The sequence below is a fragment of the Nannobrachium achirus genome (assembly GCF_963921795.1).
Source record: "Nannobrachium achirus genome assembly, chromosome: 22".
NCBI classification, from domain to species: domain Eukaryota; kingdom Metazoa; phylum Chordata; class Actinopteri; order Myctophiformes; family Myctophidae; genus Nannobrachium; species Nannobrachium achirus.
The window spans coordinates 24,984,042-24,998,971 of NC_137829.1; the positions used below are offsets into that span (position 1 = coordinate 24,984,042).

At 44.2% G+C, this 14,930-nt stretch overlaps 1 protein-coding gene across 1 annotated transcript in view; it reads right to left on the reverse strand.

Moving 5' to 3' along the window:
- Positions 1-14,930, reverse strand: part of myo10l3 (myosin X, like 3) — a 99,935-nt gene that overhangs the window by 67,040 nt on the left and 17,965 nt on the right. Inside the window, exon 2 of the mRNA XM_080752535.1 lies at positions 5,204-5,302. Coding sequence (XP_080608661.1) covers positions 5,204-5,302 — 99 coding nt within the window. The remainder of the gene's footprint in view (positions 1-5,203; positions 5,303-14,930) is intronic.

Genomic DNA, 14,930 nt, shown 5'->3' on the forward strand with positions numbered 1-14,930 from the left:
GCTTCTATCATTCACACATCCACACCTGTTCTCAGGCTGGCAGTGTTGCCACGTCTGCTCATTTTAAGCAACTTGATTTTGTTTCCTGTTAAGTTCTAGTAGTGGGTTGCTTCTGTTTGGGCTTGTTCTGAAGTGTAGTTGTCTATATGGCCTTGCCTTCATCGTTCCTTTATTGGCAAACTTAATTAGAGCGGTGAAGTGGTGAAACCTTGGGCTTGTTTTCATAGACCTGGTCCCTTGTTTCACTCACAGACTCTGGCAACCGGAGAGTTTCATCTTGGTGGTGCAGTGTTGATCTCACCTCAGCACTCTCTTGCTAGCTTGCTTTGGAGTCGATTAGTATAGGAATTGAGTCGAGATTGAGGATTTATATTTAGTTCAAATGTGTGATGGGAAATGTGGTTAAGAGCTGCCTTAAGGGCTTCCAGGTTCGAGGCCTGTCTGGCCTAAAGCCTAGTTTGAGTGTTTGGTCTTGAGGCATGATGTATACAGCTAGTAGCCTACTTGGTAAGTGACTTTGAACATATGTTGACATTTCATGTCAGGCTGTATGAGGAGGATATAGCCATTTGGATAGTCTGAGTATTGTGCATTGTAGCATGTGGTATGATGATTTCCTCATTCTAATTGTTTGGTGGTGAGCCAATGCTAGCATCCAGGTTGTTGTTCATGCTAAGCTAAAGCTAGCTTTCATCTATTCCGGTGCTTGTCATGTGATGGTGGCTTCATTGCTTGGTTAGCATAACTGTATGCAGCTCTAAGCATTGTAGCATTGTATACTATTGGCGTCTATCAGTTCAGCTTCATGCTTCAGCTGCATGTCTGTTGCTAATATCATGTTTATCATGCTAAAGCAGCTAACATGCATGCTAGTCATTACAGTTAATACTACTTTACCCAGGCTGTTGCTAGTATGGCAGCCAAACCTTAAAGCTTGATGCTTCCTCTGTGGTTACTATGAGGTCAGTCATGAGTCTGCTAGCACAGCAGATCGCATTGATACTACAGCTTCAGCTGCTGCTGGGGATACCATGAGGTCGTTCATGAGCTTGTCCATTGAGTATTTTGCCATTTTGCTGAGTATCGAGTATTTTCGAGTACTGAGTATTTTCGAGTACTGAGTATTTTCGAGTACTTCTGAGTGCTAAGCATTTTGCTATTTTGAGCTTTGAGCATTTTGCTATTTCGAGCATTGCAATTGCTACATTCTGCTTTTGCTTGGCATGGCAAATAATTATTCTGGGCTGGCCTATCATGGCTTATATTCTGGATTGCAAATGTATTAATTTCTGTACTGGCCTATCATGGCTTTATAGATGCTTAATGGTCCACGTCACATTGATATAAACCAGTATGCGCACGCCGGTCGGCACCAAATGAACCCCACCGTTCATAGTATGCAATGGATGGCACTCGTGTTTAAAAATGCATTCCATCAACTTCAGATGCTGTTTTTCTCCCAGTGTGGAGGAAGGATGCTTAGGACTTTTACTGTAAATTCTCACTCTTGAAATATTATACTTAGTTTCTGTTGATTGTAAACAATAATAGCGATTCAAACAGTTGTCTTCAAACCCCACCTCGATTCACCGTCATCAGAACAGAGGGAGTGCTCCTCATGATCACCCACCCGATCCACTGGACCACCAGAGCGTCTACTGCTCGCCCAGCTGCAGTCCATGAAGCCTAATTATGCTCTGTCCTGCGACGGTGTTGTGCGCAGAGCCGCAGACCTCCAAGCTCAGAAGGGTGCATTGGTGACGCGATGTGAGTATGTATATCAGCTACTCTTGACGTGGAACACCGTTGTGCAATGAAGTATATATGTGATGTCTCGATAAGGGCGCACCCATGGGAGCACCTCACTAGCACTCAAGAGGAGGTTGAATAACCAGTGCTCCCCAAAACAACAGGTTTGGGGATCTGTTGGGAATTGATTACATAATACAGTCAGCTGTGCATTTAGTCTCATGTTTGTAAACAAATAATTGGCCGATATTTCTGCACTGCAAATATATGAATTCTGCTCTGGCTTATCGTGGCCTATTTCGGCAAAGCAGATCTATTAATTCTGGTTGGGCCTATCGTGGCCTATTTCTGCAATGTAATGTATTAATTCTGCTTTTGGCCTATCGTGGCCCTTCTCTATTTCGGCACTGCAAACGTATTCTTTGCTGCGCTGGCCTATCATGGCCTTTCTCTATTTCTGCACTGCAAATGTATTCATTGCTTGATCTCATACTGTGCTGTTTTCTGTCTTCTGAGCGATCCCCATCATGGAGATGTTATGCTGTCGGGACGATCTTGGGTTCATCAAGGAGGCTGGAAGGTCCAGGAGTGCGTGGGTGCTGCAGGGTTTTCATCTTTTGCAGCCATGGTCATTGCCCAGCAGTAATCAAGCTCCCCTTGGTATTCGGATCTTCTCCCAAAGCCATGAAAGGCAGGTCATTCGTTGATCAAACTATATCTTTCTCAAATTAATCCCGTTCAAGTCTGTTGTATGCTATGGTGGCCGGTGTTGCCCGATATGCAACCTCGTAACCATTCACTCATTCATTTCAAAAGAGCTTTATTGGCATGAGAAACATACGTTTACATTGCCAAAGCAAGTGTCGCAATTTAAAATAAAACTGGAATTGTTTCAATTAATATTAAGCTGGAGCAATCATTCTAGCAGATATGATTATTTGTCATAAGATCTGATACCGCTGTTTTCTGTCATTCCTCTATGTCCCGCTACCTGCAATGATGACTAAATCCTGGAGGTTGATCTCATCTTCACGGATACTGGGAAGGCCATGTCAAGGGCTGGGTTCGCTGCCAGGCTGTGTTCGGTGTGCCGGAGTTGTGGATTTGCCCCAAGCTTTACACGGCAGCATTCCTGGTTCATCATCCATTAAATCCACGGGACATTGGCATCTGCTGCCACGATTCTTCATTTAATGCGTCTGAGATTCTTCAGCTAAAAAGGAGTGTTGACTCGTAATCAAGTAGCAAATAATTCAGGAGGTTCATTATTTATCCCAGTCCCTCCCTGCTAGGCATTCAGCATCAAGGGTTGGATCGGGGGTAAATCCCTGCGTCATATTGGGGGATGCCCAGGGGGTGTACTTGTCATCAGCACTGAAGCTTTGGTCAGACGTTGGCTGTCTGACGCTTTCAAACGATATATCGGCTTAAGGCATGAGATATTGCATCTCAGAAAGCACGAGCATTAACTAATGGTAATCTATCATTCAGATGGCATGATATTCTTGATGATTGGTCATCTTATACTCCTGCCGTAGTGTGGGTTGGGGGTTCGGGTTCGGTGGTTATGCGAAGGCTATTACGTATTTACAATTTATTCATGACAGATATGTTCTCGCCGGAGAACAAGGGTTGCCCACATGTCTCGCCGGAGACCAAGGTTTGCTATTACGCATTTATTACAGTAGTTCCTTAGATAGCATATTTTCTTCATGCCAGATATGACTCGCCGGAGCATGATCTGCCCTAATAATTCATCTGGCTGTATCAGGATCAGAGCTGAAACAGGGTCCACATGAATGGGGCGTCATCTTGAGTGCGCGGATGACGTGATGAAGGAAATTTCACATAGCTAGATCACTAGATATATTTTGTTCATATCAAATCTGTTTTCGCCGGAGAACATGGTTTGCCGATCTATTCATGCGATGTCTCGGATCGCTTCTGAGTTATCGCATGAGTAGTAGGGCTGGGTCATCGTACCTTGCATATGAAGAAAATTACACATGGCTAGATCACTAGATAGAATATTTTATTCATATCAAATCTGTTTTCGCCGGAGAACATGGTTTGCCGATCTATTCATGTGATGTCTCGGATCGCTTCTGAGTTATCACATGAGTAGTAGGGCTGGGTCATCGGACCTTGCATATGAAGAAAATTAGACATGCTGTCTATTACTAGTCTTATTCGTTAGATTTCCATTAATCCTCATCTACGTTTGCATCGGTGTGGGATAACGGTTTAGATGAGGAGGGCATACGGCTCCTCGTTAATGGAAATGGGACACTGCACTCATGGCGTTATTTCATCGGAAATAACCTTATATAGCATTTAACCACATTTCATTCACTTATTTATCTTCTCTCATTCTTAAAGGTGTGGCTCTGCATGGATTATTCTCACAGCTGTGAGTGAGTGTTGGGGGTCTGAGATAGCAGATTCTGTGTCATGTACGTTTACACAGATAAATCTGTATATCATCAGAGCAGAGCCCATCTGCCAAACTCAATGCAATATCATTGCATAAATGTTACGTTACTTCAATAAACGTCTTATGTTCAACTCTAAGCTGAAGTGTCTAAATGAAATCTAGCGCAGCGTAGTTCATTGGGACACGGAAGTTAGAGTCCCCCTCTTCGTTCTCTAACAGCTAATTAATTCATACGCCCACGTTCATTCTCATTCGCTACAAGCTCCTTCACACACGCCCTCTTTGCCCAGTGTAGGCTTATAAGCAGCCTCTGCTCACTGCTCATTCTACATGTTCAGCTGTCGAAGCAGGTTGTGTGATGTGTGTTAGAAAAATTCCTCCACCTCCCCGGCCTCCTCCCTGTGGCATTTAGCTTCAGTTGTTATGGATGCGCTGCGATAGGATAACATATGGCTTGTACTATGGTTATTCCATGATTGTGATATGATGAAATGTTGTTGTACTATGGTTATTCTATGTTGTGTTTTGATATGTCGATTGTATGATGGTTATTCTATGTGATGTTATTTATGATGTTTGGAAGTTCATGTACATATGTAACTTATGCTCTGCTCTGGGGGGTCTGAGATAGCAGATTCTGTGTCATGTACGTTTACACAGATAAATCTGTATATCATCAGAGCAGAGCCCATCTGCCAAACTCAATGCAATATCATTGCATAAATGTTACGTTACTTCAATAAACGTCTTATGTTCAACTCTAAGCTGAAGTGTCTAAATGAAATAAGATAAACTAAACAGTGATGGCTTTACATAGCACTTCCTTGGCTTCACAAGAGATCTGAATAATGTTGCGGGAACAAGCTGTCACAATTCTGGTTAATATCTGTGTGATTTGGTGTAGTAGGTAATAGGAGACAGCTGATGCTTTGACAAGAGTGTGCAGCGTTTGTATTAAATACAAACGCTACACTTTAAATACTATTTAATATGTGAAAGGTAAACAAGTGTTGTTCTTACCTTCCCATAATCAGTAGTGAGGACCAGAGTTGCATCGTCACAGGAGTTGACTGTGGAGGGATGGAGCTGCTCTTTGTGTCTAAGCCAGACATGGGCCCCCTGCGAACACAACACATAGCAACACCACATCAGCACCAAGAGGTGTGGCTCTAAGGTAAACAGATACTTTTCACGGGTAAACACAACTGACGGTAATAACATTCACTGTGGCTGTTTTATTTAGCTGTTGCTGCACAAACGCCTACATGAAACACACCCACAATTAACGTTATTCCAACTAATGTTATTATCTATCAAAGTTAGATGAATGATGGACGTAAACCATGTACACAATATAAGCTGGATGAAGAGCCAGTGGCTCTACGCCTAGAAAGACCCGTTAGCAAATCACCTGTAGCAGTGGTGTTTCATCTGATCTAGAAATGCAAACATTACAGGTACACAGGACAGTCAGGGACAGCGTGAAGTCATTGTGGCTGGCAAGAAACAACCACTAAATTCATGCCAGCCAGCACTGTCTGAAACTTCTCTCTCTTCCACTTCTATCTTCTCTCAGTCTCCTCCTCGTTCCCTCACTGTCAGTATCTCCCAACACCCTCCATCCCTCCCCCTAATGCCTTAGTTATGCCACATAGCCATTCCCTTACCAAACCATGCTGGCACTGTTACTACCCTCTCATTAAACCGTCATTACATTTTAGTGGAGGAAAGCTGTTAACCAGGCCTAAATGCAGGCTGAGGGTGTGTCATTCGCTTCAAAGTATACCACTCAGGATCATAAAAGTAGCTAAAACACTTTTTTAACCTTATGGGTGGGTTAAGGGAATGAGAAAATGGCCAAACAGTCAAACTGTCACCGCACTCTCATCAGCATTGCCATAATTTCAGAACCTAGGTTGTTCTAGTCGTACATAACAAAAAACGTAAACCCTATAGTTGAGAGGGATGACCCGGCTTCCAGTGTTTGTGTAGCCATGTCGAGTCACTGACCTTCCCGGCCATGTTTGTTAGCGGCTCAGTAACCTGGAGCAACAACAGGAATCTGTGGCTGATTGCTCAGACAGACAGCCATTTCCTTACAGCAGTGCATGATACATTTATAGAACAGCCTGCTTGATTGACTGTATAGCGAACCAGAAGGAATGCCACTACATCCTGACTCTGTGGCCTAAATTATGGTCTAAATAGGTTAGTGAGTATGCAAGGCCCTTCTATAACAAGATCCATAGTTTTCAGGATGAAAGAGTGATTTAGACCTTCATGACAGCTGGCACAGGGAGCACACTGGTAGTCAAGCTAACCATTTATTGTTCAACTTCACCACCGAACTACAAAGTGCTCTGCCATCTCAGAGACATGTGTTGTTTCTTAGTTATAACCAATACTTTGCCCTTGTTTTCCTGTTGTTAAAAATATGTTATTTTACAAAATATAATACACATCACATGTCATAAAGAAATAAGGGGTCCATGCTCAAGTTCCCTCAGTCCTAAGGGAACATAGGCATGATCCCGAAATGAGACCTGGTCTTGGACATAGTTAAAATACGGCTTTTTAAATGTATTTATCTTTACAAAATATACTTTAGCCATCGTTTGTTTCCAAACATTTGGTATTTCAATGAAAGACCCGTAAATTTGGCCTGCAGTATAGAGAAACAAGACCATTTGAAAGTGAACTTGTGCAATCAAGAAGCACAGTTAAGGAAGCCTGCTTTTGCCCAGCCAAACGGCATTAATCATTGTGAGTGCCACCATTCAGGTGGCCCAGGGAACAGGGAGCAGGAGAGAGTTGTGTCCAACAGGCCATAAAACTGAAGAGATCAATAGGCCTGGGTTCCACTAGGAAACCTTATACAAGGTCACCACTGCCCGACATCAATCCTCATTAACTATTAACAACAGGGTGCCACGTGTGCACACGCACAAACACCTATCCACAGTTCAGTGTGTTTCAAATGTGTGTGTGTGTGTGTGCGTGCATGTGTGTGTGTGTCATGGTCAAAACAAAGCTCAAGAAGCTCCTGTCCTGAGACAGTTGAAGATTATGGGAAATCTAATCTGCAGGTAGATTAAATGCCAGTGGAAATCAAGCCAGTAAAAGATAATTGCTGTCTGACAAATATTATTATTTTTCAGTATTTAAATTTTTGTATTTTTATTTAAAGCTGCAGTGCAGGCTCCTTTTTGGGAGCCCTTAACTTTATCAACAGAATTGTCCACCAAAAGGCCCTTCAGCCCATGCCTCTCTAACATTCTGTGCACTCCCTGTCTGTCGCCTAACAAAACGGCCGCAGCGAGATGCTCGCATGTAGAGCAATAACTTTCAATCGAATGACTTTAAACTTAAAATAGTACAGTGTCCAAATCAAAAGTGACCATAGCAGTCAATGCTAGTTACATAGCCGTGGGAACTAATTTGAGGCAGGAGGGGCTGTCGATCGTGTCACGCACGCGCGCGAAGCGCGCGTGCAGTGCGCGCGCTGCGCGAAAAATTGCGGTTATTTGCGGATTTTAATTGTGTTTTATAACCTTTTTTGCATGTTTTATTCGGGTTTCCGCGGTTTATTTTTTAGCTAAATGTAACACAATTGGGAACTGCACACTAAACTTTCCCTTTGCCTCTCCAAACGGGCTGTGGACAGTGCGGAGACATATAAAAAATGCGCACACAGTGGCCATATGCCACTGATCTGATTGCAGCCAGCAGGATATTATTAGATGCTATATTGTCCGCCGCATCGGTCCAGACCCCAGTGTTAGGAAACAGCTGGTCAACTTCTGGTACACCATAGCCATTAGCCACTAGCTAGCCCAAACATTAGCCTAGCCAGGCAGCACAGCAGCATAACATAGCATTCATCATTACAAGTCTTTAGCCACGACTCACCAGTGAGGACGCCAGGGCTAGCAGAGGGCGATGTTTAATGCATTCATAGCCTAGGTTGTGTTGTCTTGGTGTTCTGTATATTCCTTTTATGCCCGTATTGTTATAATTCACCAGAGACCATGACGCATATGTTACGCACGGAGAGACAGACGCTTAGACAAGTTAAAAGGGAAGTCCTTTGAAAGCCATTTCCTGTCTAAACAGTGCCCAGAAGCACATTTCAAAACAAGAGCCTTTCTTTTAGGAGCCAATAGCTCCTACTTCACGCCACTGATGTCAGAGCCTCTACTTGCCGATCGGCAATATTTTTCCCCCAACCCCCCTTTAGGGGGTGCGGTGGGGGGTGCGGTGGGACGTGGGGGAGGGGGTGCGGCCGCACCCCCAGCACCCCTACTTCCCTCGGCACTGGCTAGTTAGTGCAACAAGTTGATATAGACCAGTGGTTCTCATTCTCAACCAATAATTTGATGACCAGATCATCAGCTAAACCATGCAAAATAGCTGCACAACTGATATTTCCAATTCATTAATCCATTCTCAAATATTCTATTACCATCTGCTGTGTCAATCATGCTCATTTCAGCACGGCAGGCGAGCCTATTTCAACCAATTGCTGGGTCAGAACGACCTGTAATATAATATCAATATTTCCTAAAGACTTTTCACAAGAGATATTTCACAATTCACATGGTTAATGCACGGCGGCATAACAGAACCGTTTTAGGCTTAATATAATAGTTAATATAGGCATTATGTCTTACCTAACCAGCCCTCCAATAAGAATAAGACATGTTTATTTACTCACGTGTAGCACCACGTTGCCGTTGTACAGACAGTGCTGGTATAATACTTGGGTAGATAATCCATTATGGTAACAACAATTCACAACAAACAAACAAACTGCTGCAGGCTATGAACCGCTTAACGTTTGAAGAAGTAAACACAGACACATAGTTGGTTGGTTGGTTGGTCAGTGAGTCTTATCCCATAGCCCGAAGGGGCAGTCAGCTTGGTTGTTGCCTTGTTGGTTGTCATGGCAATATTACAACCAATCGGTGGACGATCTGCTCTGTACTTGCCTGGCTTCTGCACTCTGTCTGCGGTACTGTAGGTACTTGATGACAGACCAGCAGCCAGCCTGCCGGCACGCGCATCACTTGTGCACGCGCGTCAATGCGCGTGCACGCGACGTGAGAGAAGTGTGGGCACGCCGTGCCCACGCGTCCCCCCCCCACTACAACACTGTGTGTGACCAAGTTTAACAACTTATTGATGAAGAACAACCTCTCTTGCGTTGTCGCGTGCACTCTCCCTCTCTTTTTTCTTTTTGAGAGAGAGAGAGCGACACACACACACACACACACACACACACACACACACACACACACACACACACACACACACACACACACACACACACACACACAGCGTCGGCATGTGCGCATCTGTTCAATATAGGAAATTGCCCATTTACATCAAAGTGAGCCTTTCTCCTCACACAATAGGCCAAAAAAAGAGAGGTTAAACTTGAACTCTGTCGGGCTGTGACTGTCCAACCTCAAGCCTTCAACCAACACTGTCAGAGTTGCACTTGTAGGCCTATAGGTCGATTTAGAACCCTTTTAATTAATTAATATTAGGCTCAATAGGCTGAGTCGTGAACCTTTTTCATTTACACACGGCATCCTCCTCAGTGTCTCTCCGCTCTAAAAGTGGCCATTAATCAGTGAGAATGCTTTCAGGTGTGCATCTGCACCACATCAAAGACGTGTTGTGAGCCTTTCTCAGCGCTCAATAGGCCAAGTAGAAAAAAAAAGAGAGAGAGGTTAAACTTGAACTCTGTCGGTCTGACTTTCCCACCGCCTCATGATCATCCCACCCTAATGCATTCCCCTTGTTTTCACCAAAAAAACGGATTAATTCTTCAAAATGTGGACTACATCACATCACAGATGCAGCGCACTCAAGGTAATTAACTGTCAAACCAAACCTCGCCGTTGTGATGCTGTAAAAGATGATTCGACAGCCAATTCCAAGCCAAATATATTATTAGCCTATCTTATATAAATATAATAAAGATATTATATATCCCCAACTCTTGATTTTATTCCTCTTGAGGAATAAAAAGATTCCCTCCGAGATCGCCAAGAGGCTAGAATCGCTAGACGTCGGTCTTGTGTGTAATGGTCTCAGATATTTCACTTGGCACAGCGGGATATACCGGGCCCGAATTCAAGACAGAGGATCGCTGTCGTTTGAAATGAACACCGATCAACCCCCGGCTCCGAGTTCTGATCTCATGCAATATCGCATCTCGTCTGGGGGGCCTCTAAGTGATTTAATTTAATTAAAATAATACCAAAGTTACTATAGAGTGTTTAGTCCATATTTGGACCCCTATGAGGAGAAAAAAATCACACCTGTGTGAACTGAGCGGTGGTTTACCCACCAACCACCAACTAACTGTACTGTATACTGTACTGTACCTAACTGTACTGTACTGTACATATTCTGTGTTCTATATCTATGAATTCGATGTGTTCTAGATCTATGAATTCTGTCACCGCCCCCCCCCCCCCCCCCCCCCCAGGCTAGTCTCAACAGCACCCTCTTACCCACCAACCCCTCCCCCCTTCCCCCCTGTGTGTGTGTGTGTGTGTGTGTGTGTGTGTGTGCGTGTGTGTGTGTGTGCCTGGCCTGGCCTGGCCTGAAAACAGCGCCCCTCCCTTAACATGTGTGGTCATAAAAGGTACTACCACAGGCTTGAGGCTACATACAGACCCACCCACATACACGGATACACGGATACACACACGGCCACTCTATGGAGACGGTGTGACCACCGCTCAAAAACAGTTTAAATTTTGGTGGAGGAGACAGGTTTTCCTCCAATCAGGATAGAGTGTGGCCTTCCTCCAATCATGGTCGGGTGGCCTTATACGGCCTGAATGTAGACGGCACCCGGGAGCAGGTTGGGTTAGCGCCCCAGCCTGTGTCTTCTGTGAGGAAGAAGCCCAAAAATCCACGGTGAGGCCTTTAGGAGGGCCATTCAAGCCGCAAGTGGAGCCTGCAGCACCACCTTGCCCAAGTGGAGCTTGCAGTACTACCACCGGCCAATACTAGCGGCCCAACCACCTGCAGCAGCTGAAAGGAATGTTTGGATCGGGAGTCTGGTGCAACACACAGGTTCTGGACCTGGTGAGAGCAGGAGAGGACCTGGTGAGACGTAGGAGGAGCCCGGCCAGGAGTCAACCCATAGAGCCTAGTTCTTCCACGCGCCAGAGTGGCCGCTGCCCCTAATCCCGGCAGAGTAGTTCCGGTGCAGCGCATTGAGTGACCCTGGTCTTTCTCTAATAGGACTGATCGTGGATAGCTAATGGGACGTAAGATCAACCCCGGCTGGGTCACCTGGGCGAGGGTGTATGATGTTGCGAGACCCGAAACACCCGTCGACCCCAGGCTACATCACTGATGATACGTCCCAGTTGCATCCTTGTGATGTTTTTTTCATTATATATATATATATTAGGGCTTCAAAATTAATATTCGAATATCGGATATTCGTCGAATATGGGGAAAAAATGCATATTCGATCATAAAAATTAATATTCGAATTATAAAAAAAAAAAAAAAAAAAAGTAAAAAAAGAAAAAGAAAAAATCCGGCCATCCACGGTGGTACTACGAAACATAACTCCGGCCATCCACGGTGGTACTACGAAACATAACTCCGGCCATCCACTGTAGTACTACCGAAACATAACTCCGGCCATCCACTGTAGTACTACCGAAACATAACTCCGGCCATCCACTGTAGTACTACCGAAACATAACTCCGGCCATCCACTGTAGTACTACCGAAACATAACTACGGCCATGCGGTGGTACTACGAAACATAACTCTGGCCGCTCTCTCTAGAGTCTCATCACACGTTGTTATGAGAAGCTGCTAACGTTAGCTTCACCCTCTGGCTGTGGCTCTGTGAGTTACAAACTGTTGCAGATAGCAGGGTGACCACAGCTTAGCTTGTAGATTTCTCCTCATTGATCTTACACCAGCATGCATTTGCAACATAGGCTCTAGAAGCCTAGCCAGTAGCGAGACAGCGGCTGTCTCTGACTGACTGACTGACTGACTGACTGCGAGTGGAGGAGTAGAGGAGAGGAACGCATGTCTCAGTGTTGCCAAGTCTGATATTTATAAGCCATGTTGGGCTTGTTTCTTTTTTGTTGTAAAGTTGCTTGTAAATAATGGTGGTTGCGATTGTGAGCTTGTAGATCGGACCAGCTGTTTTCAAATAGCCAATGTATATAGGTTTAAACTAAGTAATCATGTGGCTTATATTCACTTATTTTGGGCTTGTTTTCATAGACCTGGTTGCTTATTCCTCTCACAGGATTTGGCAACACACCCATCTATTTTGATAATGGTAACAGAGAACTTACAGTGGCTATTTACTTTACTCTTTTGCTTTTAATAGTTTTATAGCCTAATTGCATTTACTTTTTGTGTAAAACAATTTTCATCAGATTTATAAATAAATCTCTTTGAAACTGAAGACCATGGCCAATATTGATGATACAAAATAATAATAATAAAAAAAAAAGAAAAAAGAAAACGATTTATTTTTTATTTATTTTTATTTTTTTATTATTATTATTATTTATTTTTTAATATTCGAATATATTCGATATTCGGGCCAATTTCTAAGACCAATATTCGAATTTAATATTTGAGGAATGTTGAAGCCCTAATATATATATATATATATGTCATAGTCTAATAGAGAACCAGCACGTTCAAGACGCGGAGCGTTCGCCGTGCGGTGCCGGGGCGGCGCCGGGGCGGCGCCGGGGCACCCACAGCAACGTGTTCCAGGCGGAGCCTGGCGGAGCCCCAGACACGAAGCCCAACCGAGTTACGAAGCCCCCCTGTATCCACGAAGCCCCAAGCGGCGCGAAGGCCAGCGGTCCTTGGTCCTGCTCTTCGCCCCCGAGCGCCGTAGGCGCGAGTGGCCGCGAAGAGCGGGCCAGGGCCGCGCGGCCGGCGGAGCGCCGCGCGAGTTACGAAGCCGTGGTGGACGCAATCGTTATATTAATATTTGCCCAGGCCGTAAGGCCTGGGCAAGCGCACGATAATGGCTAGGCTAGGCTAGGCTAGGCTAGGCTAGGCTAGGCTAGGCTAGGCTACGTAAACAACGTCGCAAATATAGTCGCAAACGAGTGACGTCAGCGCCTTCACTAGTAAATGCATAGAGTATGAGTGAATGGCTGTCGTACGCCACCTGGTGGTGATTAGTGTGTGGTGAACTACAAAACGAGCGCTCTTACAATGAACGTCCTGGGTTACCCAAACATCCTGTAACATATATATATATATATATATATATATATATATATTCTCATCTTCGGCTCATTCCTGCAGCAATGCAGGCGTGCTGATACACCCTCTTGTGTAATATTGCTTATATATTTATTGTACATATAAGATATCAGCCTCACATCATACAGTATAACTATAGTATATCTGACTAACTACATTGCGCAGTAAATCGGAAAAAGGACAGACAGTAAAGAGGACAGACAGACAGACAAGTCAGTCAGGGAATTAGTTGCAATAGGACTTGCCAGATGTTAGACAGAGTCAGACAGTGGTAGGGATGGGACGATAAGCGATATTATATGTGTCACGTTGTAGATCTGCAATGTTTTGGCAAATGTTCCGCCGAAGGATAATGGATGTTGGGGATATTTTGATTATCACGATAATATCATAAATCGCGGTTTCTTTGGTCACATTAATCGTGATATGAAATGTTCATATCGTCCAATCCCTTGACAGTGGGCAAGTGAAGACAGTAGGAATGGAGAGGTATAAGTCATACACATATACCGCAGGTTTCTACACCACATCCGGTAGATGTCCCAACACAAATATTTCACTGACGCAAGTAATACAAGTATTAGGAGGAACTTTTTCCAACAAAATCTTACCAGAACAGCTAATGTTCTGAGTAAGCCTCTCTTAAAATAGTAAAAGAGTTTGTTTCCCTAAGGTACGCCAAGGAAAGCCATCATCTCTCTTACATGCTCACAGTCACACAGCAGCACACTGGACAGGGCACTGTCTCTAATGGAAAGACAAAATATGATCTATGGATGCTATTTAATGGGATAAATGTTTGGTGGTACGCCACTAATAAACTGCATGCTTTGAATGTCTGGATGTGGGAAATAAGCAGAGGGCCAAAAGAAAATAGTTATCAAAGACTCTGAATGCAAATTCAACTTAGGATCGCACAATAATTAGACTTCAGTTATCAGTGTTTTAATTAGCTTTTGAATGCTACTTAGCCTAGGTTTTGGCAAACTTAAAAATAAAATAAAAATAAATAACATAATCTGTGTGTGTGCGTGTGTGTGTGTGTGTGTGTGTGTGTGTGTGTGTGTGTGTGTGTGTGTGTGTGTGTGTGTGTGTGTGTGTGTGTGTGTGTGTGTGTGTGTGTGTGTGTGTGTGTGTGTGTGTGTGTGTGTGTGTGTGTGTGTGTGTGTGTGTGTGTGTGTGTGTGTGTGTGTGTGTGTGTGTGTGTGTGTGCGCGCGCGCGTGTGCACATGTGTGCAAGAGAGAGAGAGTATGCTGCATGTGGGTGAATGCTACAATGCATGAACACAAATATAAAAGCGCACGTGTGGGTAGGTGTGTAATTAAGTGAGGGCAGCAGGGCACAGAAAAGCTGCAGTCAGATGTGCACGTGTGCTTGCACGTGTCTTTGTGTCTACAAGATGTCTATTATGTGTGCACATTAATGTCTTGTCTGTGCACATTAAGTCCATGAGTG